This window comes from Periplaneta americana, chromosome 14, assembly GCF_040183065.1.
Source record: "Periplaneta americana isolate PAMFEO1 chromosome 14, P.americana_PAMFEO1_priV1, whole genome shotgun sequence".
NCBI classification, from domain to species: domain Eukaryota; kingdom Metazoa; phylum Arthropoda; class Insecta; order Blattodea; family Blattidae; genus Periplaneta; species Periplaneta americana.
Genome location: NC_091130.1, coordinates 15,214,793 through 15,241,047, shown reverse-complemented (window position 1 = coordinate 15,241,047; position 26,255 = coordinate 15,214,793). Strand labels below are relative to the sequence as shown.

General features: G+C 36.0%; 2 protein-coding genes across 21 annotated transcripts in view; one reads left to right on the top strand and one right to left on the bottom strand.

Moving 5' to 3' along the window:
• The window catches only part of LOC138713170 (uncharacterized), a 126,494-nt gene that overhangs the window by 23,626 nt on the left and 76,613 nt on the right, over positions 1-26,255 (bottom strand). For 2 of the 20 annotated variants that reach the window (XM_069845034.1, XM_069845035.1), the window contains exon 2: positions 19,674-19,920. The exons of 14 other annotated variants lie outside the window; for them this stretch is intronic. In XM_069845034.1, coding sequence (XP_069701135.1) covers positions 19,674-19,920 — 247 coding nt within the window. Of the gene's footprint in view, positions 1-217; positions 558-3,760; positions 4,244-6,342; positions 7,100-8,858; positions 9,290-19,673; positions 19,921-20,733; positions 21,513-26,255 lie in introns of those variants that run through there. 4 more of the 20 variants (XM_069845028.1, XM_069845016.1, XM_069845027.1 and 1 more) reach the window with 4 other exon arrangements.
• LOC138713173 (methyl farnesoate epoxidase-like) overlaps positions 24,587-26,255 on the top strand; it is a 143,550-nt gene continuing 141,881 nt past the window's right edge. The window contains exon 1 of the mRNA XM_069845045.1: positions 24,587-24,724. Within this exon, the coding sequence (XP_069701146.1) occupies positions 24,703-24,724 (22 nt within the window). The 5' untranslated portion in view covers positions 24,587-24,702. The remainder of the gene's footprint in view (positions 24,725-26,255) is intronic.

The window sequence follows — 26,255 nt, the reverse complement described above, 5'->3', positions numbered from 1 at the left end:
TGTCATATTAAAAAAAATGTATTTTTTTTTATTTTTAGCAAATCTTTTCGTACTTTTCAGCACATAAAAAATAAATATATTTAAATTTTTTAGCACATAAAAATCCGCTCCCTAATAATGATGAAAAATTCTGTAAAACATAAAAAGAATGTCTATTTTTGTAACAGTAATTTAAAGTAGAAATGAAGCTGAACGAAACACTTGAACAGATAATTACATTTGTGTGTAACTTTCAAATAAAGGAGTATTATCAATATTCTGTGCGTTATCAGATGTGTTTTGATAGTTGCCAGACAGTCTTTCGCGCTTTTCTTTATAATACGCCCTCTGATCCTTTAATGCCGCCAATTGTTCCACGAGCACCAGCCTCTGCAAATCTGTTAAGGATAGGCGTCGAGTTTCCTCAGTCTCTTTTTGGTGTAGTATTGCTGGGCTACTTCTCCGGCAGGGTGGGGGTGGAGGCACCGGCGTATTCGTGCATACAGAAGCAGAGGTTTCTGGTTCATCTTCGTCACCTAACCAATCGTCAGAAATCACCACACCACAGCGAACGCCTCCTAGAATAAAAGTCAGCAGGAAACTTAAGAATGGGGATGGAGTTGCCAAGTCGGTAAGACCTCTACAATTTAAGAAGCATACACCAGCGTTTCTCAAACTATGGTCCGCGCGGACCACCTGTGCTCCCCGAGTTCTGCCCTTATGGTCCTTCAAAAAAGACAGAAGAAAAAATAAAATTCAAACGAATTGCGTATCACACTATAACTGAAAATCTCAGAGTTTGGAAATGACACATGGCAATCACCTTTCACTTTTCCTCTCAATACTGACATTTTATGAAATTTATTACCCAACCTGTATACCGACTTCCCACTCTACTCACAGCAACAAAAGAGGGATTTAAAGCACTATGAACGTGGTGTTTCTCGCCATCTTTTCCCTGCACATCAGCTGATGACATGTGGCTAAGTACTGTCATCCTCTGAGGAGTTTAGTGCCGAGAGGAATGCGGTTCTGACTAATCTAGCGCGGTACTGGAGTGGGAGAGAACAGTGACAGCGGCAGTCTGGAAGGAAGTACAATCATACTGAAAACATTCGCCCAATTTACGAGAGCAGTATGCCTATTAGTTTTCTAACGTATTGTGACAGCGACGTGAGATTCGAACTCACGACCAGCGTCCCGCAAGAAAGCAGATCGCGCGGAGCACGGAGGGACGGCGCGCGGCGGAGAGTAAGGGGAAAGGGCCTACGCGGCGGGAGAGTGGAGAGGGACTTTGCGCGCGCATCTTCTGCTTGCCTAGAGAGGCCGAGAAATCCGTCGAAGTGGAAGACTCGCGAATTCGAACTTTCGAGGCTACGTCGCTGTGGTTATAAATTACGGTCGCGAAGGAACGACAGCAGTTTTCAGTTATTCAGTCAGTGAGTAAGCGAGAGCAAGCAAGCCAGTCTTGTGTACCAGAGTTCGACTCGAGTGTGCGTCCGCAACTGTATCAGCATCCGAAGGCCTGAGTTCGAGTGCAGTGGACCGCAGTTGGAGGGACCTGAGTTCGAGTGCAGTGGACCGCAGTTGGAGGGACCTGAGTTCGAGTACAGTGGACTGTCTCTGAAGGTCTGTGGTTCGAGATACTGTGAACTCTAGTGACTGAGCTAGAAGAACTGTGAACTGAGAGCTGATGGTTCTGATTTGTAAATAGTGCTTTGTAAATATTAGTTAAGATTAACAGTTCATTGTTGCTCGTACTAGTCCAAGTAAATTGTCATTGTCGTCGGTGGAGTGCTATAACGAATACTGTGTTGAGTGAAAATCCAATTGTTGACGAGAGCGTTTAAGGCGAATTGTAGAAAAGAATTATTGTTGTGACGAATAAATTACATTGTTGTTACTAATAAAATTCACAGTATTTTTGGCGAGATAGAGATACTACAACCATTCGTACTTACGTGTTCAGAGAAGGAAAATATTGTAGAAAATTTTATTTATTTATTTATTCATTCTGGTGAAGTTAAGGCCATCACACCACCAGAAATACAAATACAATAAAATAAATAAAAAGAAAAATCATAATAAAACTACAATAATACAAATGAAAAGAAGAATCATACTATAAAATTTAGTGATTAGTAGAATTGAATTAAATGTGTAAAGTAATCAATTTACATATACTGTACTGCTGAGTTCACTTGAGAAGTACAGCTACTTGATTTGTATTTTAAGATATCACCAACAAATGATTTTCGCATGACATTATAGGAATCTGTTTTTCACGATACCAATCACACATATTCTAAAATTCCAATAGAATAAAACCAAAAACTTTTCCAAAGCATGTTTCCTTAAAAATGACTTGTAACGGTGAAATATTTAATATGAGTAATTCATATAATATTAACATAGCTAACATCAGGGAGATGTTTGAGCAAAAATTGCAACAATATATTTAATATATTAATAACAAAACTATATAGGCCTAGGTAAACAATATGTATATGAAATATTCACACACTACTACAAACTGAAGACTGCATATTTTTGGACGATTAATACTTCCCACTCCGCTCGGCTCGGCTTGGCTGTAGCAACAAAAGAATCTACCTGCAACCCTCCCCCCCCCCCGCACCGATGGCAAGAATACCTCAGATCCCAGCGCTAAACTAGTCGGAGGAAGACAGTACATTGGCATATCTTCCAGATGTATTCTCATAACTAAACGAACTAAATCTCTCTCCCTACAAGGTAATTCTTTGACTGTTCTCAATATGCATGAGAAAATAGTGTTTGAGAAGAAACTTGGTTTGTGGGTCAGTTTCGTAAAACAGAGGATTTTTTTTCACTATTTCCAACGCTAGTCTTTTTTGTTTGAAAATTATTTCGTTATTTGACATATGTTGGCATTTAGAAACTCTGAGGTCACAATTTGAAACTTATTTTCCAAGTAAATATGACGAATTTTCATGGGTTCGTGATCCCTTTCATTGCGATACTAAAAATAACAAACTTTCATTGAGTGAGTTAATTGAACCTTCGAATGAGACCGGACTTAAAATAAAATTCCAAGCGGAAGGTATGGTTAATTTCTGGACCTTATCACAAATGAAGAGAATATAGTGAACTGTACAATGGTGCTTTACAGATTATAACTCAGTATCTGCGTGAGAAAGGGTTTTCATCACACACTCTAATAAAAACAAAGTACCGAAATCGACTCGATGTATGTGACGATCTCCGACTTAAACTTACCAGCATACATCCAAATGTAGAACTGTGCAAAAATCGGAAGGCTTATCCATCTCATTAATGTGAGTACCAACATTAATTTGTTTAGTTAATAAGTTAAAGATTATCCAAACTCTAATAGCCATGATTTATTGAAAAACGAAAATTAATTTTTTCTATTAACATTAACTTAATTAGTTAATACTAATATAAAATTGAATCAATTAAATTAATTTTAATAAATTAATTGTTTTAAAATGTAAATATACTGATATTAAAATATGCTACAAAAATGATAAATTTGCCTTCGAAGGGAACAAGAGTAAGGTGGTCCGCAGAACTGTTCTGACTTAAAAAAGTGGTCCCCACTTCAAAAAATTTTGAGAAACGCTGGCCTACACTATTTTACAACTAAGCAGAAAAATGATAAAAGTTCTAAACAGAAATAGTAAATAAAAAGGAATGTGATAATTATCATATTTGTTATTAGTCAATACTAACTTATTATTATTACATTATTCTAAATAAAAATAATGTTTTTGTTTACCTTCCACCCTGTTGATAACAGGATTGATTTCGCCCTCCATCAGTTCGTACAACTTGGTTTCCCAGTCATTCAACTTTATGGTTCTGTTGCCTGCCTTCTTGAGATCTGTCTTCTTTTTAAGTCTGGTTTTCATATTGGACACTTTTTTAATTAATTGTGCCTCGGTTATTGGCACCCCAAACCCTTTTTCATACTTCTCTCTGATATCTGCAAATGCTGCAGATTTCTTTTGCCTCGATTCCGGCAACATTGACTTGTTAAATATAACTGGAAAGTTTTTAATGATATCCATAAACAAAGATAAATCTTCTCCCTTTTTCCCAACGTCTTCCTCTGTATCACTCATAGCTCAATCACTAATCCTTTCTCGATCGAAATACACGTGGCGGTGTCGCTTGTTGTGGCTGGACTGACCTCGACTGACGACTCTACTGATACGAACTCCCACGCGAAGTGAAGCAAACTCTGTGAGAGCAACTCTGGCACGTAAGAACAAGCTCTGATAGTTTTTATTAATACGACATTTCAGAGCTTCCTCACTCACTCACACACACACACACACACACACACACACAAAAAAAAAGAGCAAGCTCGTTTTGCTCATGAGGAAGTTGAGCAAAGTAAGGTCTTCGTTTTTATTAAACCAGCGTATAGGTAATTAAGTATGGACACTTCGCGTCGGTACCTTCGATGTAGCCGGACTGACTTCAATGACCTTCAAGCCAGCTAGCAGTCGACACAGCGGAAATATAACACATATAATTAATACATCTAGCTACATTATGTACTCAAATAAAATAAATTGGATCCATAAAATAAATACGTCATTAACTGTAATGTCTAGACTCTAGAGGTCCTTTATAATGACAGTTGAGACGTTGACCCCAACAACAATTAAAATATATAATGATTTGATAGCACTGAAAATGGAAAAACAAAACTCTTATGAGAAGTAAAACCATATACCTATATTATATTATATACAAATATTAAACGAATTTGATACTTAATTTTATAATATATTATATTATTTTATAATATAATTTATTATATCTGAAATATTAAAAAAAAATATTATTACAACTAATTCGTCACTGAGAAATAAGGAAAAGCTGTTAACTTGAATTTATTGGAAGCAAAGCGTTACTGGATTATGCAATAAGGTAGGCGATGTTTGGATCCTGTGTCTCAACTCTATACTCAATTATTATCTTAGCGTATGCTCGATTACACTAATCTCTAGCGCTTGAAAGTAGAACTAAACGCCGGCGCACAGAGAAACAAAACACAGGAAAATTCGCTCAGTGTCCATTCTTTATAATCTCTATTCGCTGTTAATACCATCCAATGTCTCTATGTACGGGTATATCGTCATTGTTCCTGCAATAACTATTATGTGACATATTTATCGATTTTCAGATTTTTGCTCTATTAAATAACTTAAAAAAGTGATATAGCAAATAATAAAATCTCCTATATGTAATTATATTTCTTTGTTTCGAAAATTTAAGAATTCACAGTATCCTATGTACGGTCATAGGATGAATAAATGTGTTTTTCCTTCCTACTGAAAAAATAGATATATATTTTGCACATAGCAGTTATTGCAGGAACGACGATATATCTTGTAATCGGTAGTTATAGCAAATACCTTACTATAATAATACCGGACAGCTAGCAGTTTTACGTACGAACGACGATGGTGCTGCTATCTACCTGCCGGGATGGAGATACTCGCGAAACAAGCTGTAATCAACTGCAATGTATATTGTTGCTGGGCTAGTTAATTTGTTAATAGTTTTATGAATTAGTACTAGTGCAAAAATGTCAGGGTGTATATGTGCTGTTTATAATTGTGACAATTGCAGCATTACAAATTGCTCCAAATCGTACTTTCGATTTCCGACCGTTCATAAAACGTAAGTCAACAACATTCTTTAGTAGGCCTAATTCCTTCGTCTTTGTGTTGATAGAAAAATACAAATTATTTTTTTTTATTTAGACCTAATAAATAAATAGAAGTTAAAATGTATTGGATTTTAAGGTTTTATCAAATTAAGTTTTATTGTTGTCCACATGCCTTTACTAATTATTACAAGCATCAGATTACTATCAATTTTATCTTTGCAGTTGTCAGCAATGCGTATATAAAACATTACTGTAAATTCATTCCTAATATCAGATTGATTTTGTCTCGGTAAACCAAAGAAAAAAATATGTAACAATTAATTACGGAAAATAATATGAAGTACGCAATATTGCTCATAATATGCAGCTTTGATATAAGATAATTTTACATTAAATATTATTCAACATTTCTTAAGTGTTTCATATATAATTCCACATTAGTAACTCACGTTTTGAACAATAGTCCGAATCTCGCTATGTTAATATTTGTATATGTGGACATAATTCCATCCCTCTGCGCTAGATGTCAAGTCCGCGATTTTTCGCATTCACGCCAATGCTGCTAGTATACAGCTGTCCGGTATTATTATAGTAAGGTATTTGGTTATAGGTCATAAGTCCCTCAAAGTTAACTTCACTTTGTAACATAAAAAACACACTGTTGAATTTACAACCTTGGAATGTGTGTCTGTAGAAATCCAAGTCTCTTTCCTTCAATAGATTCACCACACATTTTGCTGTAATGAAAATTGGAGCGTGCTTTAAATCTATTGAACCACCCGAGACTGGCACTGAAAGTGCTTTGTGAGTCTCCTTTCTCTATTTTTAAACACTCAAAAAGACTTCGCGCCTTCTGTCGGATAGACAGAAGAGTGAGAGGCAAGGATAACTCCAACTGTTCTGCCATCCAGATCATCAGTTTCCTCTCCATCTCGTATATCAAACCGGATCTCTGTCTTGTAATAACCGCTGACCGTAACGATGAGGAACTTTTCACATGGTCTTTAATACGCGCGCTGTCCTTCACGATAGAATTTATAGTAGACACAGCCATTCCATAGGCACGTGCAATTGAAGTCAGGGATTGTCCTGCCTCGTAATATTCAATTATATTAATCTTTGTCTGCAAATCAATCACTCGCCGCCTCTTTGGAGGCATAGCAGCACTGGAGGGTATTAAAGACATTGTAATAGATTCGGTAATTAGAAGTACTTAAAATAAATGCACGGTATAAAATTTACTTCAGCATATAACTGTACCAACTTTCTCTTTGCAAACAATGAACACAAAATGGCGCATAAGATTTTGTCACTTAATACAACACGTATTCCTACGCGAGATCAAGGCACTATTTTCCACTTGAAGTAACTAATGTAGGCTTCGTATAATCTCCAGTAGGTATTATTTTGTATCAAATTATACATTTTTACTTTTAAATCATTTACGCAAGTCGGATTTTACGTAACTCGAAGTCAGTACGCAATCTTTTTCGACCCAGCTGATACACTCATTTGTGTTATCGAACAGTACATACCGTGTGCATTACGCATGCGTCATCGCATTACATTCCCTTAATTAAGGAAGGAATCAGGGCATACACACAACTACCGTACTTCAACCTATGGTTTAAGAATCTGTATTATGTTTTATAGGTACAACATGCAAGTTAAACACTTTCTTCCATTCTCTTTTTTCGTCCTTGGATGTCTGAGTGATTAGATATGGAACCAACTGTTGTGGATTAATCTTGACACAAATTTTAAATGTGATAAAAGTTTCACTGTTGTAGTGCTAATTGTCTTGTGCGGTACGTTATAGCATGCAAAATAATTTCAATCTTGGAACATTAAAGACTACTTGTTTCACAAAATTTTTTAACTTAGCTGAGACATATTTAGTCACAAAATCACTGCCTCAGAGGCACATTACTAATTGCTGAATGTTTAGTGGTATTCAAATGAATTCCAGACTCACGTTTCAGATGGAAGATGAAGGCAGCATTGTAGCATGATTGAAATGTCTACTAGATTATCTTCAGTGGAGACACAGCAGTTTAGGCAACACTGTCAACTAGAGACGGGATAAACTGTTCTTTTTAAGATATAGTTTCGACTGTAACTGTCTCATGATACTGTTTCAACCTCTCATCTGCTTCGGAAACATGTTTCAAAGCCCTTGAATCGTCTTAGATCTGCTGTTCAGTGTATTATGACAAAGAAAGATAGTTTTCGTAGGTTAATGTTAAGGGTACAATAAATAACTACAATTCAAAATAAATCGATTTTAGTAAAAATAACGCATATAACCCTAGGAGTGTTTAATAACGATTACATTAGCCGATGATATTTTTCGCGGTATATTAATAAAACACTATGTCAGGGCACCATGAACATAGTCTTCATCAATGGACAGCTAATAATTAGGAGATTTATTCGGGAATTTGATTCGTACAATTAAATTGCGTGATCCTACATAGGCTACTGTTTCACGAAGGCCGTGTAGGACATGGATATTATACTGTGCTCCAACCACGAGAAAGTCTTTCCGGAATGAAACGCAGGGGGGGAGGGGGTGATGCTGTGAATGAATGTTGATGTCATAAGGTCACACACGTGGGTACTCGTTTCTCTATTGGCTAGCTCTCACAGCACAAACAATAACATTGACACACACATGTTTATACTACCCTAGTTACAAAATTAGATCACTGTTAATCTCCTGGTCTTTTAATCTCTCCATACATAAGCAGGAGAGCGCATGGTTTTTAATCTGACGTTATAACGATAATATTATCTATCTACTTCGCTCCAATAGATGAGCAATAGTAAGCACATTCCTTTCACGGTTAATCTCCTGGTTGGAGAACAGTATCTACTTTCGATTGGAGGTCAATGATAGCGCTACACATGGTCTTTGCAGACAACAAAGAAGAGGAAAACTGTTTAGAAACTGAACTGTTTATCTGTTAGAACCATGTGGAACGTTGAAGTTAAAAGTGGAGCAGTGTAACACTCTTTGGAACAGGTTATATCACGAAACTGTTTCCATACGAAACAGTTTCAATTGTGAAACGGTTTCAAATAAACTGTTCCAGCTTTTTTTACCCATCTCTACTGTCAACTGTCACACAATTTAATTATCAGCACAAAAAAAAAACTCCCAACATTAACGCATTACTATTCTACTCACCAAATATTTAATCTGAAACGTTTCTTATACCTATCGAACCATCCTCTACTGGCACTGAAAGGTTCGGGGGACTCGACGTCTTTTGTTAAATCAGCGTAGATGCGGCGAGCTTGTTCCTGAATCCCGGCCAAGCTGACGGGCTTGTGCGTAGCAATCTGTCCATCCAGCCACAACGTCAGCTTGCGCTCCATGTCCACCAGGACTGTATTTCTATTGCGGCTGAGGCGCAAGGCCCCCAGTGGCATGATGACATGGCAGAACTGCTTGATCTTGTCAGTGTCCCTCAAGATGGTTCTCACGGTCGTTGGGGGCAAATCCAAAGCTCTAGCGATTTCTGCACCGCTTTGTCCCGCCTCAGAACGCTGGATAATATGCAGTTTCGTTTCCAAGGTGATCTGTTTGCGATGCTTCTTCATGACTGCGCAATGGCCGGCCGACGTAGAATGTGACGCGTTGCAACGCTAAGCGAGGACACAAACATCGATATCGACAGTCGTGCCACACTCAGCATTCGAAAAAACGCTATTGTCTCACTTTAACTTTTGAACTTAAAACTTCTAAACTACTACTTTCATCAACATTATAGCAATTAATTGTCCATGTTGAATCTTTCGTACACTACTTTTAACACTTGAATATAAATAATTGATTAAATGGCGATCTTACTCGTGTTAATTGTGTAAGCATGTGCGGCTTATAGCTGTTTCGGTGCTTCTTCACACCATCCTCAGAGCCTACTACATCTCGGCGTCAAAATATACAAAAAACCAACCATCACCACCACACACATACACAACCAGGGTTGTTGTAATTTAACCCGACCCAAAAAAACCATATGGGTTTTTTTAAAAAAAAAACCCCCCTTCAATAAAACCCGACACAAAACCCAAAAAAACCCATATATTTATTTCTCGTAATTTAATCAATATACAAAATATTACAAAAAGGTGCATCGTATTTATTTACTATAACAATTTGTCAGCAGAAGTTATTAATTAGGTAATGTTTCATTATAAAGAAAAAATTACTTTCATCAACACGGTGTTTTATTGTAGAATGGTATTAATATTAACTACATCACAATTCAGTCCTCCTTAACATGCAGAAATCTGTAGATCTTCACTAATTTCTCAGCTTTTTCCTCTCCTAACTTATTCCTTAACTTTGACCAAACAAGCCCATAGGTGGAGAAGATTCTCTCAATGGATGCAGTGCTGGCAGGGCAAGAAATTAAACTTTTCACAAAGCTAATAAATCCTGTTGGCAAGTTCCCCTTTTTAGTTGTTTTCAATTCCATTATTTTCCACCATTTTTTGGACTGAACTGTTGTACAACTGTGTCAGAAAACATAGTAGCAGGAAAATAATCAGAATCAGCAATCCTAAAAGACATAACACTTGTCACCCACTCTGAATGAATCTCTGTGAGCCAATTTTCTGCACTTTCCTCTTGATCTGCAGTTATTCTTGCCCCTCTGAATCGTGGATCTAACGTATTAGCAAGATAGTGGAAGGGCAGGCTGCCAACTTAAGAATATTTAATAATAATTTACCAATCTTTGCTTATTTAATTTACCAGTTTTTGCTCATGAAAGTAGTTCTTAGAATATGTTGGTGTTCTGAATCACTTAGTCAAGAAATTGAACTATTTAATACCCATTAGAGAAAAACCCAATAAAACCCAAAGAAACCCATAAAAACCCAGTAAAACCCACTGGGTTGGGTCTTTTTTTTAAATACCCGGGTTTTTCTCAACCCTGTACACAACACGTTGCATTCAGGACACAGATTACTCAACATAGCCATGAGCCAACAACACTACAATGAAGAAGTGAACACAATCAAATACATAGCACAAGAAAATGGTTACAACCCAAACATAATAGGCAACATCATAAGGAAGACCAAACAAAAACTCAACAAACACAAAAACACACAAAGCACAACACAAACACAAGAAATACACCATACTAATATACGAAAACAAAAACACACACAAGATCGCATCCTTATTCAGAAAACAGAAATACAACATAGCATACAGAACAGAAAACACACTACAAAGACATCTCAACACACAAATAAATACGACCACACAGGCGTATACAAACTCACATGCAATAGTTGCGACAGTTTGTACATTGGACAGACAGGCAGATCATTCCAAACTCGATACAAAGAACACATTAAAACAATAACCAGAGGACACAATACATCTACATATGCCGAACACATACAATAACATAAATACAGACATGGAAATCCTACACATACAATCCAAAAACAAAAAACTCAACACACTAGAAAAATATGGAATATAATAGACACACTAAAACACACCCTGATCAAATCCTCAACACACAGATCAATTTCAGAACACACACACTATTTGACACCACATTTCAACAATCGAACGCACCCACACAACAGGCAGCGAATTTCAAGATGACGCCGAGATCTAGTAGGCTCTGAGGATGGTGTCAAGTAACACCAAAACAGCTGTAAGCCGCACATGCTTACACAATTAACACGAGTAAGATCGCCATTTAATCAATTAATTAATTGTCATCAATCTGAGGTTACCATAGAAGCCGATGGCAGATGACTGATTAATCAATGGTGATAATGAAGAACGAAATTTATCCGTACATCCCGTGTGACGTTACTTGGTACAGTTCGATTCAACGTTAATGGCCCCTGTCCTTGTTTGTTGGCTAGTGAGCGAGCTGTGTGTTGCGTCATAAGAAAGAAATTTAATCACAAATGTGCACAGAAGGGGAAGAGGAAAGAGGAAGAATGAAAATATTATCTATGCTCGAAGTTGTGGGACACTCATGTCAAGAAAATGTAAGTCAACATTAAGGAGCGGATTCCTATGTAATTAAATATTCTTTCAAAGTTAAAAATTCCGCACATGATGTTTCAAGTTTAAAACCTGAATTTTATTTCACATAAAAACATACTTTCACAAAAAAATTATGTAAATACATATTTTCAGGAAATCTATTATAAACACATAAATCTTGGAGTTTTTTTACTTAAATAATTTTTTTACAAGAACTTTTAAATATTTTAAAACTAAATCAATTATATCACTCAGAAGTACGTTATCTTTTTAAGAATTCTTGGTTGCTTCGTGTTTTTAAGCGCTGTGTGGTGTATCCGTAATAGTATCGCCACAAGTTCTGAGAACTGCTAGGCAGCATATCAGTGTTATTATTAGAGAATAAATTAACATGGACAAGGAGGAGAGATCTTGCAACACATAATTAGGAATGTTTGTTGTTGCTGAAGATTATTTCATTCCACGCTCTATTTGTGAAACACGACAGATAAGAGCTCGGGTATGAACATTATTTAATTTAAACAAATCTCTCGCCTCTCTTATGTCCATCCATGGTGGAAACATAGTAGAGGTGTGGGACAAGCTGTGCGTGTTTTCGTTCAGTCTGCGCATGACGTCACCTTCACTGCAGGCCGCACTCGAATGACAGTCAACATGACAGATTGTTGATGGTTAGATCTGCGTCCATAGATTTAAATGAATAAATAAAACTCATTGTTTGTGTATTCAGTAAATATTGACAGTATAGGCTATAATAGGGTCTACCTTGAAGTGATAACATTATAAAATAGTGAACAATAAATTAAATTCAAGAGTCAAGAAATAATGTAATATGGTAGTGCAACGTTAATAATTGCCTTCTGTAATATACACGTACTTTTATAATAATTATAATGCATTATGCTACAAATATGCACAAAATTAGGCCCATATATCACACAAATTATATTACACATGAATTCAAGTACAATAGGAACTACCTTGAAATGATAACGTAATAAAATTATGATCTATTACATATTAAACTCAAGTTTCAAGAAACAATGTGATATGGCAGTGGGTCATTAATAATATTGCCTTCTGTAATATACACGTGGTTTTATAATAATTGCAATACAATGTGTAATAAATATATACATACTTAGATCTATACAGTCATTTATAACATACATTATTTTGTACATGAATTCAAATACTTTTGAACCTTCATTAACATATGTATATGAATTTCTTGGAATAATTTGTCATTATAGTAAACAAATATTTTTATATATTCAGGCTATTGGAGACATAATATAGTCTACTACATTATTTACCTTATTATTCCACACACGACATAATATAATTTCACCATTATAAATCCCACTCTGTTAAGTAAATACTTATTCTTATGCAATCTTTTTCATTTTCTTTATAATATTTCTCTTTGAAATTCCAGACATTTTTATTATTTTATTAATTTCTTTAATTCTAATAAATGTTCTTGTTCTAACCAATGTCGTAATTACTTCTGGCGGAAGAGGAGAACTGATTTCTTCTTCGTTTTTCATGGCAGAATTAACCAAATTTACAGTCTTTTTTATTACAAATTTCTAATGAGAAACAGAATCTCCGTGCACATCTGAGAATATACTGTCAACAAGCATGGCAACCAATTGCAGATCCTTAGAAGGGAGAATTAAGTTTCCACGGGACACTGTAGTAATTCAGTCTTTTTGATTAGCAGAAGTTGAAATTTTGTGGGAATTCCAAGATTCGGGTATTGCTCCATATGTTTTGATGCAGCATGTCCTGCAATATATTTTAATCCTTCCTGGGATATCCGCTGTCTTGCAGAGATTTCATATATTTTTTCTGGGAGGCCTATATTTTCTTCAGGATCTCGATGTTGGTAAATTTAACCGGTTTCAGAATGCCTTTAAGAAATTCTGCCGTTGGACATAGTTCTTTCTGCAGATTATCATTGACTTCTGATTGGCTTGTACTAGGACCCACTATTAATGCCTCTTCTTCCGAAAGCAAATCGGAGGTGTTTTTGTTCTCACAAAACTGAGATAATGGATTTCGACCTAGTATGTACCACTTCAGTCTATGTTTAAAACCTAAAGCAGAGGGATGATCGTTTGTTCTACCCATGCTTCTAATTTCCGAAAAAAAGTTTTCTACCAGATCTTGGTTAAGTTTTCTTGTGATGATGTATTCAATTCTGTACTTGTACCTCATTGCCTCATACAACAATGTTAATGATTTATTATTTATTAGAATCCCCTCCTGATAAGGTAATTTCCTGTTTGCTTCTCCTACTTTAACTGTGGTCATGAAGTCATTCATTTCTGAGAGTATAATATTCTGATCTTGAAGGTTTATTCCGTAACTATGCAGCCCACGGTGGGTACCGAATTTAGAAACGGTATTAAATAAAATCAAACCAATCATTAGTTAATTTTATTGCCTTTGAAGTTTCTTTCCATTCATTTGATCTCAACAGCTCGTTTTCACCACACCATTTCAAAGCCTTTGCAACTCTGTTGGAAAATAATTGTGCTGCCAAACTAACTTTTTGTCTTTGGGTAGCACGGACACTTAAGTGTAACGGAGTTAACTTGTATAGGTCGCGCCAGGGATTTTGGCAGATGGATTTTCTTTATGTGAACTGGTGAGCGAGTCCTCACCGCTGCAAGATCGGCTGTTATCTCTGTCGCAGTGGAATGGGTAGGACATATGAGTAAACATGCACGCCCGAGCATTTGTGCACTCTGGACAGTCACCTCCAAAAACTAAACAAATATTACATTAGTCTATATGTGTCTTTGGTATTCCCAAGAAACTTGTTCGATTAACCCTTCGTTACTCGCGTTAAATTCCGTAACGCCAGTACTCACCTGGATTACAATGGTAATCCACATTTGTTTTTGTTTACAGACAAGGTTTAAACATTGGAATTAGATTTAAATGTTAAGAAATATATTGTTTTCAGTTATTACAGTAATAAGAATAGATATGGTACGCATAACGGAACGTATTAAATATAAATATTAATAATGAAATGGATAGTACACAAATTGCATTCAAGTGACATGTTTGCATAATATTTCAACACTGGTCGTGTCTTTGAGTCATAATTTATTGTTGCATCATAGTTATGAGTTAGTTCACTATCATCATAATTATGTAGGTTATCTAGCATTGTTGCTCACTCGATGTTTGAAGGTCATCTGAACTCTTGATCTCTCTTAATCTCTCCCACGGGAAACGCAAGTTCACTACTGCTGACCTTACTTACGTCATATTTGATAACCGAATACCTCACTCAGGGGTGTAGCAATGAAAAAATTCAGGGATGTAACAATCATTCTCACTTCACTTGTAATATTTTACAGATGTTTTTGTGTATTGTAAGAAGGATATTGATGCACTTTCATGTTTATGTTTGCATTTCACACTTTACACACGTGAGTCTAATCTACATCTGATTCAATTATCTGAGTAGGCCTATGCATTTCTTCTACACAGTTCAAACAAATTACATCTGAATGAGTAGGACAAATTCTCTTCAAGCACTGGAAACAAGATTGTCTTGTGCTCTTGTTTCTTGTTCTACCACACATGTAGCACCTACCAATACCTTCTGGCCGTGTTCCTTCTTCTTGACCTGTTTGTGGAATGCCTAACAGTTGCTCTCCTCTTCTCTTTATTTCTCTTGGAATTGTCTGTTGGGTGATACGCTCGGAAATTAGTGGCTTCATTAGGTCCAGAGCAAGGGTTTTTAGGAAGTTTTTCCGTAGAATTTTTTGTTTGTTTGCAGAATAAACAACAAGAGCATTGACACCTGCTATGTTCAGTAAGTCAAAGAAAATAGTCAGAGGCCAGCGGCGTGAATTTCTGCTTACATCATAGGCTGAGCATAACTGGTCCAGGACATCCACAGCACATTTAGTTCTATTATAAAAAGATATTATTTCAGGCTTCTGGCTTCCTCCTGTTTCCTCATCCATTGCCTTATCATAATGCATGGTTGATAATGCTAACACTGTTTTGTTTTTCTTCGGTACATACGAAATAATTGTGCAGTTTTCATTGAATCCAAACAATGTACTGTTAACTTCCCTGTCTTGAGTAGTTGTGAAATGAGGAGGGATTTCTCTTTTGTTTTTTTTCAAGGTTCCTACAAGTGTAATTTTGTCATTTTCTAGAAGATCTAAACACAGAGGTATGCTCGTGAACCAGTTATCGGTGGTCACATTTCTTCCTGTTCCTTTGATGGGATGAACCAGCCTCTTCACCACTGCATGTGCACTGTTACTTTGGTGAAATGGACCATCTGGTTGAATACCAGCATAAATTTCCAAGTTATGAGTGTAATATGTTTTCACATCCACCATAGCAAAAATTTTGATCCCATATTTTGCTGGTTTAGTAGGTATATACACTTTCATGGGACATCGTCCTCTGAATGCAACCAACTGCTCGTCTATAGTTACATATTCGCTTGGAATGTAGCACCTTTGTGAATTCTGAACAAATAACTCGAACACTTCACGTACAGCAGCCAGTTTATCAATTTCTTTCCTTTCCTGCCTGTCATGAATGTTATCAAAGCGTAGACATCGTAACAAAAATTGGAATATATTGTAGGTCATAGTCAGGTAAATTGACTCTATACCTGTGCCATTTTCATCCCATAGTTCTCTTACGTTCAGTCTTCCCGATTTCAAAGCACCAGCAAGATACAAAATACCTAAGAGTGCTCGAATTTCAACGTCATTTGTTAATTTGCAATCTCTGTCACGTCCGTAATTACGCTTCACTTTTTCAATATAAATATTAGTACACCTTACTATTACATTGATTATTGTCTGATCAATAAAGCAGTCAAAACACTCTGTGTGTGTCCGCGCATTTTTTGCAGCTCTTTTAGGGCCCGGTAAATGAATCACTATATTTTGTGCTCTTCTTCTCCCTCGTAGAGATACTGGTTCTTCCTGCCAAATTGTAGTGTTGTCTCTTCCCGTATAGCAGTTTCCATCATTTATAGACATTAGTCTTTCATCACCATCACCATAATCATCCTCCTCCTCCTCATTGTCTTGTTCTGAATTAGAATCGTGAACTTCATTCAAAAGATCTTCTTTGTTGCTTTCATCATCACTTTCATTTTCAATGCCAACATCCAGATCTTCATCTAGCCACTTGCAAATATTGCTTGTATTTTCCGTGCCCATTGGAGCCAACTACAAAGAGGATGGAACAATATCACACACTTTTTTCATAAAGTTCCTGCATTGCATCACTCATAACCATATAAAAACTATTTCACTTACCTGAGTAAGAAACTGACGTCAGTACTCGCGTGGATTACAATGGTAATCCACTCGGAAAAACTGCGTATAACTTGATAAAACTCCGTATAACTTTCCAAAGCGTTGCGACAAATACGTCTAAACACCAGTAATGCCTCACTTAGACTGTGACGAGAAATTGCATTGACGCTCAGCTACGCAGTGCTGCAGGCGGTGACGTAATACAGGATTAAATATCAGTGGATTACTATTGTAATCCACGCGAGTACTGAAGGGTTAATTAAAATGTGTCTCAATGAAACTTACAACAGAGTCGTATAGGCCAGTTTCTATCTGATGCTTTTCGAATTCACTGCGGGCTAAAGCAAGGAGATGCACTATCACCTTTACTTTTTAACTTCGCTCTAGAATATGCCATTAGGAAAGTTCAGGATAACAGGCAGGGTTTGGAATTGAACGGGTTACATCAGCTTTTTGTCTATGCGGATGACGTGAATATGTTAGGAAAAACTCCACAAACGGTTAGGGAAAACACGGAAATTTTACTTGAAGCAAATAAAGCGATAGGTTTGGTAGTAAATCCCGAAAAGACAAAGTATATGATTATGTCTCGTGACCAGAATATTGTACGAAATGGAAATATAATCTGTTATATATATGTATATGGAAATATGTTAATCCTTAGTCAATAGATAAGACTGAGTTTTACGAAATACGAACATTAAGGGATGGAAAATGGGAGGCAGTAATGATCAAAATAATTATACCGATTTATTTTTTTTTTTAACCAGCAGACGTGCAGCCTTTAAATTTAAAATAAAGATTCACTCATACAATTGGGTTAGACTATTCATCTCATCTCTCAGAATTGTTTTCTAAAATGTATAAGGAAAGTAAAAAAATTCAATGTCATGTAGGCTACTCCCTTGAAATAACTTCGTTTTTTTTTTCTTCCGAGCAGAGAGGAGACGACGATTTTAAAAATTCCCTAACCTATATTTAACTAGAGACGTAAAATTTAAAATGAAGGTTACTCTCTACAATATTGGTTAAACATTCTTAGATTTTTTAAATACCATATCCTAAGGTACTGATGAAAAGGCAGAAGGGAGTGAGAAATCTCATGTCATCCGATCTCGATGAAAGTAGATATCTGGGGATCTTTGCGATCACAGAATACGAATAAGGTATTATTTAGTCCGACTTTGTCCCTAAAGTGGTGGAGTGGGACAAAAATGGGTGAAAAATTAAATTAGATATCTTAGGGGTTTTCGAGACGAAAATTACGAATAATACAATTTGTGCGAATTCAATATGGCAGTTTCAGTACTATGAATTATATTAAAAAAATTAAACATCGGATATCGCACAGGTAACACATGTACAGTATTTAAGGGGGTATGTAACACCTTTTGATAGTAGGCCTATACATTTAGTAAAATCCAAAGTGTAATTTCTACATATTTTGAATGAATGTTGTGCTGGAATTTAATATAGTCATCAGCCAATACCTCTAGATTAATAAACAACTTTTTAGAATCCATAAAATACAGTATTTATTGTGAATGGTAATTATATTTTTCAATTGGTGCAATTTGTGGAGGGAAAATTGGTTTCTCCGATATTTTGTACGATTTCGAATGTTTTAAAATGCTTTCTTCTCTGTTCTATTCACAATGTGCGTGTGAAGAAATTATTGCCCTTGTAATATGCATTACAATCCTATTTATTATACTCATATAAATCTAACCTTCCGCAGAATGCAATTTTACCCAATTAACCAAATTATATTTTGATTCTTAAGAAGAATCGTAATTTTATGAACTTGAATTGTCGCACCACCAATGGACGATCCCTAGATTATTACTGGACAGATCTTGTATATTGATTTGGTAAGGGTAGGATTATATATATATATATATATATATATATATATATATATATATATATATATGCGCAATGCAATGCTTTTTTCCTTTTAATTAAGAATCAATTTAATTTAGAAAATGTAAGAGATGTATTGTAAAATCATTGCGAATGAAAGTCATTTACATTTATTAAAGATATTCTTTGAGTAGGACTGTACCGTGGTGTGTTTCATAATAAGGATAATTGATATGAGCTGCTGTTATGAAAATATGAACGACTCAGAATGTTATCGCATCTCGCTCTCGCAGCTTACATAAACAATATTGGCTCGCCTACTGGAAATGTCATCGAGGTCATCTGCCAAAATCGGTGCCTCCGACTATAAGCTAATTTTGTATCAGAGGACGAGGATGCACGTAAAAGTTCATGAATTGGTTCTAATGAAATGTTCAATCCGTTCAAGTTGAAGCCATGATCTAGAAAGTGATTCCTGTGTAATTTCAATAAATGTGGAGCGTTTGAAAAAAACAAATATTTCTCGAGTTGAATCATTTGGATTAGGAAAACTGCAATTTAGTTTGGTAGAAATTTTCAAATCACGCCACAATTTTCTGTTACTTCCACCTAAATCGCTAACTGTGGCCACAACTTGAAAACCACTGCCTTCTAACTGGCAAATTATGTGCATTCTTATAAATAACAAATCTTACAAAAATATTTTCATTGTAATAAGCTCTAGAAATACACACGCTTTTATTCTGCCTCAGTAACTCAATTTGAAAGTCCATTGTTAAATACTTACTCATCGGGTTCTGGTGTCTCATTTATCGAGGCTTGTAGAATCTCTCTCACAATATTCCGCCTTACTCTCTTATTTTGTCGCTCCATTCTAGTTGGCGCATTTGCTGAATGTTTGCCGCCAGGTATATTTATTGTAGGTATAGCATCAGGTTTAAGTTTCCGTGCACGAACTGGTGAATAGCCTAGCAGTCTCTGCTGCATTGTTTTATGAAAGTCATCATCTTTAAAATGCTGTGAGCATATACGTGCTGAAAAGACATAGATATTATAATAATCGAGTGTTACATTTAGCGTCAGTTCTTATAAATGAGCATAGTATGGTTTTAGGCTATACTGGAAACTTAGGCCGTGTCTCAAAGCTCAAGTCCATACTACACACTAGTGACTAGCAACTAGATGACTTGTAAACTACACACTAGGGAGCTTTGGACATGTATGCTTGAAACATGGCCTTCTTTATAGACTATTTTTCTAAAAACCACGACATCACGGTGCAGCACTAAATTAAAAAGGCAGTATCCTAATGCAGTTCAATTACGAATTATGTTGAAAAGATAAGGACTTAATATATTACAATAATGTTTAAAACATTGTACACTTGTACAGAAGGTACTAACAATGTCAGTGTTCAAAGTTAACGTGTTATTCTACATTATATTTACATTATTTCACTTCCAAAGCATCTTCAGATTTCATAAATCCAATTGCTGATGAGGTATCCATGTTTGTTTAGTGAACAAGTCAACAATCAAGCAAGCATTTTCGTTTACTAGCTACTACGGACTTGATTGCTATGCACTATGTAGCTTTGGATCATAATTTCTGACGTCACATCCGGCTATTTAGTCAACAATCTAGTTCACTTCAGCTGAAAATGTAGCTTTGAGACACGGCCTTAATATCCTTTATTGACATTGTTATGAATCCGATAAATTAAGAAGTTTCAATATATTTATGATTTGTTTCAGTCTATAACTTAGTATCTGTTAGCTGAACCAACTCACAATTATATTGAAACATACTATTCTATCAATATCAAGACATAAAGAATATGAACTTACGTGATTTTGGTAGATGGTCTTGGCGTTTGCAACAATTCTCCCATTTTTCATGAAGATTTTTATCTTTCGGGAATGAAAAATATTTAATATTACTGCCTCTGGTTTTCCTATAATGATTACTGCAACCGTACACTGCACAATGACTCATTATGTATTGTAATTAATGTCTAGTTAGGTTTATTAAAGAAACTGTACTCAACGCAATGAGCTGCGATCGCTGTCTGCAGTAAAGATGACGTCACACGCCTCGGCCGCTATCGCACCAGCATGCGCAGTCCCACCCTTTCCGCCATGTGTCCATCAAATAAGGCAATGTCTTGTTGTTAACGGGCTTGGTCAATCGATATCCTTCAATATATACTGAAAGATGGTTGCTTAAAAACGATTTGGCTTTCCTATTTAATAGCAACCGATGATAACAAATACCCTGCGTACGACTTGCCGGCGCAAAACACAGTTCGAAAGAGGTTATGGTAGCACACAGACCGTACAGACCGCCATCTGTTGCTACGACGTTCAAGTTATACCGTACACGTTCTCAAGTTCAGATTGAAGAACGTCTTAAATAATAGGCAACTTCTCTGACATATAAGCTGAAACTCGCTTCAAATCGGTGACCCAACAACAGTGACGTCATGACACACTTTGAAATGAACACCCAGTAGTACTATGTCTCTCTCTCTCACACTGACCTCGACAGCGCTATTAGGTGCTGGCACGTTTATAATATTCAGTATCAGTGATGACAAGGGAGTGGATTTTTATGTGCTAAAAAGTACGAAAATATTTGCTAAAAATAAAAAAAAAATATTTCTTTTAAATATGACAAAAATACCTTACTTAGCTTAAAAAAAATGTTACTAGGTACTCATCCACCACACTTGAGTGCTAGTAGTTGGCCGAGAATTGCAGTGAACAACAAAGGTCATCTCCAAATTCTCCATCACAAATGCATGCCGATTATCTCTGAACAACGACTTTTACTGTGAAAACGATCTTTCCATATCACAGGACGTCAGACGTGAATATTTAAAGAGAGGAATGTCACAATCACAAACACCGTCAATTTCAGCTAGAGGCAAACCCTCCAATACTTGAGCAACTTTACAAATTTTTTTATATCCACTGTTTTTCCCAAACACATTGTGAATTTGTCCCTTTGTACTTGTACTTCTGAACCTGGTAGCGAGTCTAGTTTAATTTTCACGGCACGCACCTCCTTGTTTCAGAAAATAGGTTTTTGGATGTTTCGAGTTTTTTATGGTGTCTGACAAAAAGCTTAGATTTGGTAATAGGAAAGCCAAATCGTTTTTTAAACAACCATCTTTCAGTATATCTTGAAGGATATCGACTGACGCGAGAGGCGAGAGATTTGTTTAAATTTAATAATGTTCATGCCCGAGCTCTTATCTGTAGTGTTTCACAAACAAAGCGTGGAATGAAATCATCTTCAGCAACAATAAACATTACTAATTATGTGTTGCAAGATCTCTCCTCCTTGTCCACGTTAATTTATTCTCTAATAATAACACTGATATACTGCCTAGCAGTTCTCAGAGCTTGAGGCGATACTATTACGAAAATGGATCACGGGTACACCACACAGCGCTTAGAAACACGAAGCAACCAAGAATTCTTAAAAAGATAACGTACTTCTGAGTGACATAATTGATTTAGTTTTAAAATGTTTAAAAATTCTTGTAAAAATTGTTTAAGTAAAAAAACTCCAGGATTTATGTGTTTATAATAGATTACATGAAAATATGTATTTACATAATTTTTTTGTGAAAATATGTGTTTTTATGTGAAATAAAATTCGGGTTTTAAACTAGAAACTTCATGTTCAGAATTTTTAACTTTGTTAATTGTGTTTTATCACACGCAAAAATAATATTTAATTACATAGGAATCCGCTCCTTAGTGATGACACATGGCTTATCAAAGCAGCGTGTACATAAAGCTAAAAACGACCTTATAATATGGAATGAGGGTAAGAGTTCTTTTGCTGTTTAGAGGCGGAGAACATACATTGTAAGCTATACTCCAAAATCCTTTTGGGCACTAATTAATTTAACCCTTAAATTGGCAAAAACTTCATTTCTCACACTAGTTTATTAAACCGTGTCGGACTGCAAAAAAAAAAAAAAACAACTATCGCAATGTCCATAACTTTATATGTTGTACAATATTATAGCACCACAGTCTACTATATACAGTCACAAAGCTTGAGTTGTGAGGGTGCTAGAAACAATAGACTGTGCCGGTACTATTTCGAATTGTCTGTAATGAGGCGATATTAGCAATCCTAGTGGTCAGCAACTATCTGTGGATGCATATTTACTACGTATTGAGCTTCGTGACTATATACTAGACTATGATAGTACTGTGAAATTTTGGTTAAATGTAATTTTCCTACCAATTTTTTTTCCATTGTTCTATTCAAATTATAGCATATAGCCTATTTTTATTTTATTGGGTTATTTTACGACGCTTGTATCAACATCTAGGTTATTTAGCGTCTGAATGAAATGAAGGTGATAATGCCGGTGAAATGAGTCCGGGGTCCAGCACCGAAAGTTACCCAGCATTTGCTCATATTGGGTTGAGGGAAAACCCCGGAAAAAACCTCAACCAGGTAACTTGCCCCAATCGGGATTCGAACCCGGGCCACCTGGTTTCGCGGCCAGACGCGCTGACCGTTACTCCACAGGTGTGGACTTGTATGCTATAGGATACATTGTGAATTTAAGGGTTAATAATATACAAGTACATTACAGTACTCCTTATGGCATGCTGAATTAAAAGATAATGAGAAATTAAATGTTATTTGCACGTATCAGTTTCGAAGAAAATGTATAAACAAAATTTGTGTAGACTACTACATATGACTTTTTGTAATTATCGTTTCAGAACGTATATAGTACATTATGCAACGAGCCTATAATGATGGTAATTAAGAAGTGAGTATGGATATTTATGAAACGAGCGCAAGCGAGTTTCATAATTTTCATACGAGCTTCTTAATTACCTTCATTATAGGCGAGTTTCATACGACTTTTTATGCTCGACCATATTTCTAACTTGATATTATTAATTTTATTGTATCTGACCTGGAGCAATGTCCCGTATGTTGTGAGATGTGCGCAGACGCCAAAGTATTGATTTTTTTCCGAGGAACAGATGTCCACATTGACCTTGCTAGACCATAAGAACCTACAGAGATAACATTGAAATTAAATTAGACATTGAAAAACGAGATGACAAATTGAATTTATTTGAATATTATTTACAATTAACGCTAATTATTATAGTAACAGAACATAACCTTCTGCGACAGTATTGGATTTTCAGCCTCCGTGACTTTTCGCTAATTCTCATTCGATTGCATATCCGAGAATAATCGATACTTGCGATTTTATAACGGTAGAAATCTGACCTGTCATTGGCTGAACAGTTGTAACCTGAGTCGTCATTGGCTGAAAGACCTGACCTTTAATGAGTAGGTGTACTTTAATGACATGCATTAAAGGTATGCTACCAGGTGTATAATTACTACATTTCGGCATGGTCGAGCATAAAATTTATTAAGAAATCTTGAAGGGGATCACAACACAAAAGTCCAAATTTAGTTGGGAGTAAATTATGATGTATTATGAAGTACAATGCTCTTCTAGTCAAGTGCGAGGTCAATTAGTGAAACGGGGCGTGCGCTATACAAGGAAAACAAGTCTGTGACGTCACAATGCTCCTTCGCTCATTGCCTTGACATGAAAGCACATTACTACGCAGAGAATTGACAGTTCAAACACATAATATGAAATGGCTTTCTATGACATAAAACTTAGCAGTTTGAGCCGGAAAAATGTGATTCTGACAATTTTGATAGTGAATTAGACAGTGTTATTATAACTGGCATATCAGGCACACAATCATGGTGCAAATGCGATCACTGCAGGGAAATGTCTACAGATGAAGAATGTGTTTGCTGCGTGTAAGTGAAAAATGTTAAAACACTTAAAACTCATAGGCCTACATATTCTTGTATGACATTATGTCTTTCTTTCAATAAATTAATTTTGGACAGAGAAATTTTACATATGACAAGGCATAATTTCGCCATAAAGACAAAAGTAAAGCAAAACAACATCCACTTGTGCCGTGAATTCTATAAGACGCGTTTTTCCAGAAACTAGTGGAAATTATATTGGTTTCAAAAGATTCTAATTGACATAACACACTTTCATAATATTAAGTGAAATAGTAGTGTATTAATGTGTAGAGTATGCCATTAGGAAAGTCCAGGATAACAGAGAGAGTTTGGAAATTGAATGGGTTACATCAGCTGCTTGTCTATGCTGATGACTTGAATATGTTAGGAGAAAATCCACAAACGATCAGGGAAAACACGGGAATTCTACTTGAAGCAAGTAAAGAGATAGGTGTGGAAGTAAATCCCGAAAAGACAAAGTATATGATTATGTCTCGTAACGAGAATATTGTACGAAATGGAAATATAAAAAATTTGAAATTTATCCTTTGAAGAAGTGGAAAAATTAAAATACCTGAGCAACAGTAACAAATATAAATGATACTCGGGAGGAAATTAAACACAGAATAAATATGGGAAATGCCTGCTATTATTCGGTTGAGAAGCTTTTATCATCCAGTCTGCTGTCAAAAAATCTGAAAGTTAGAATTTATAAAACAGTTATATTACCGGTTGTTCTTTATGGTTGTGAAACTTGGACTCTCACTTTGAGAGAGGAATATAGGTTAAGGGTGTTTGAGAATAAGGTGCTTAGGAAAATATTTGGGGCTAAGAGGGATGAAGTTACAGGGGAATGGAGAAAGTTACACAACACAGAACTGTACGCATTGTATTCTTCACCTGACATAATTAGGAACATTAAATCCAGACGTTTGAGATGGGCAGGGCATGTAGCACGTATGGGCGAATCCAGAAATGCATACAGAGTGTTAGTTGGGAGGCCTGAGGGGAAAAAAGACCTTTGGGGAGGCCGAGACGTAAATGGGAAGATAATATTAAAATGGATTTGAGGGAGGTGGGATATGATGACAGAGACTGGATTGATCTTGCTCAGAATAGGGACTTATGGCGGGCTTATGTGAGGGCGGCAATGAACCTCCGGGTTCCTTAAAAGCCAGTAAGTAAGTAAGTAAGTAAGTAAGTATTAATATGTTAACTTACATGCATATCAGTGTTGTTCCTGGAAGCGACACAAATGATTTCTGAACACCTCAGTACCAATTTCACACTGTATTTCTATACTACAATGATGTGTGTTGTGTTCATGTGTCATTTCTATTATAGTTTCTTCCGGAATACTACTACTGGTTTCATGCGCTGCCATTATGTCTCGAACCAGCTGTTTCGTTTTCTTCATTTGATATCTGTCAACACGCGACTGTTTTGAAGAAGATGAACCAGCAATTACTCCTGTTTTTTCAGTAGGAATTGCCCCTGGTTTTAGTCTGGGACCCTTAAACGTTTCATCTTTCAT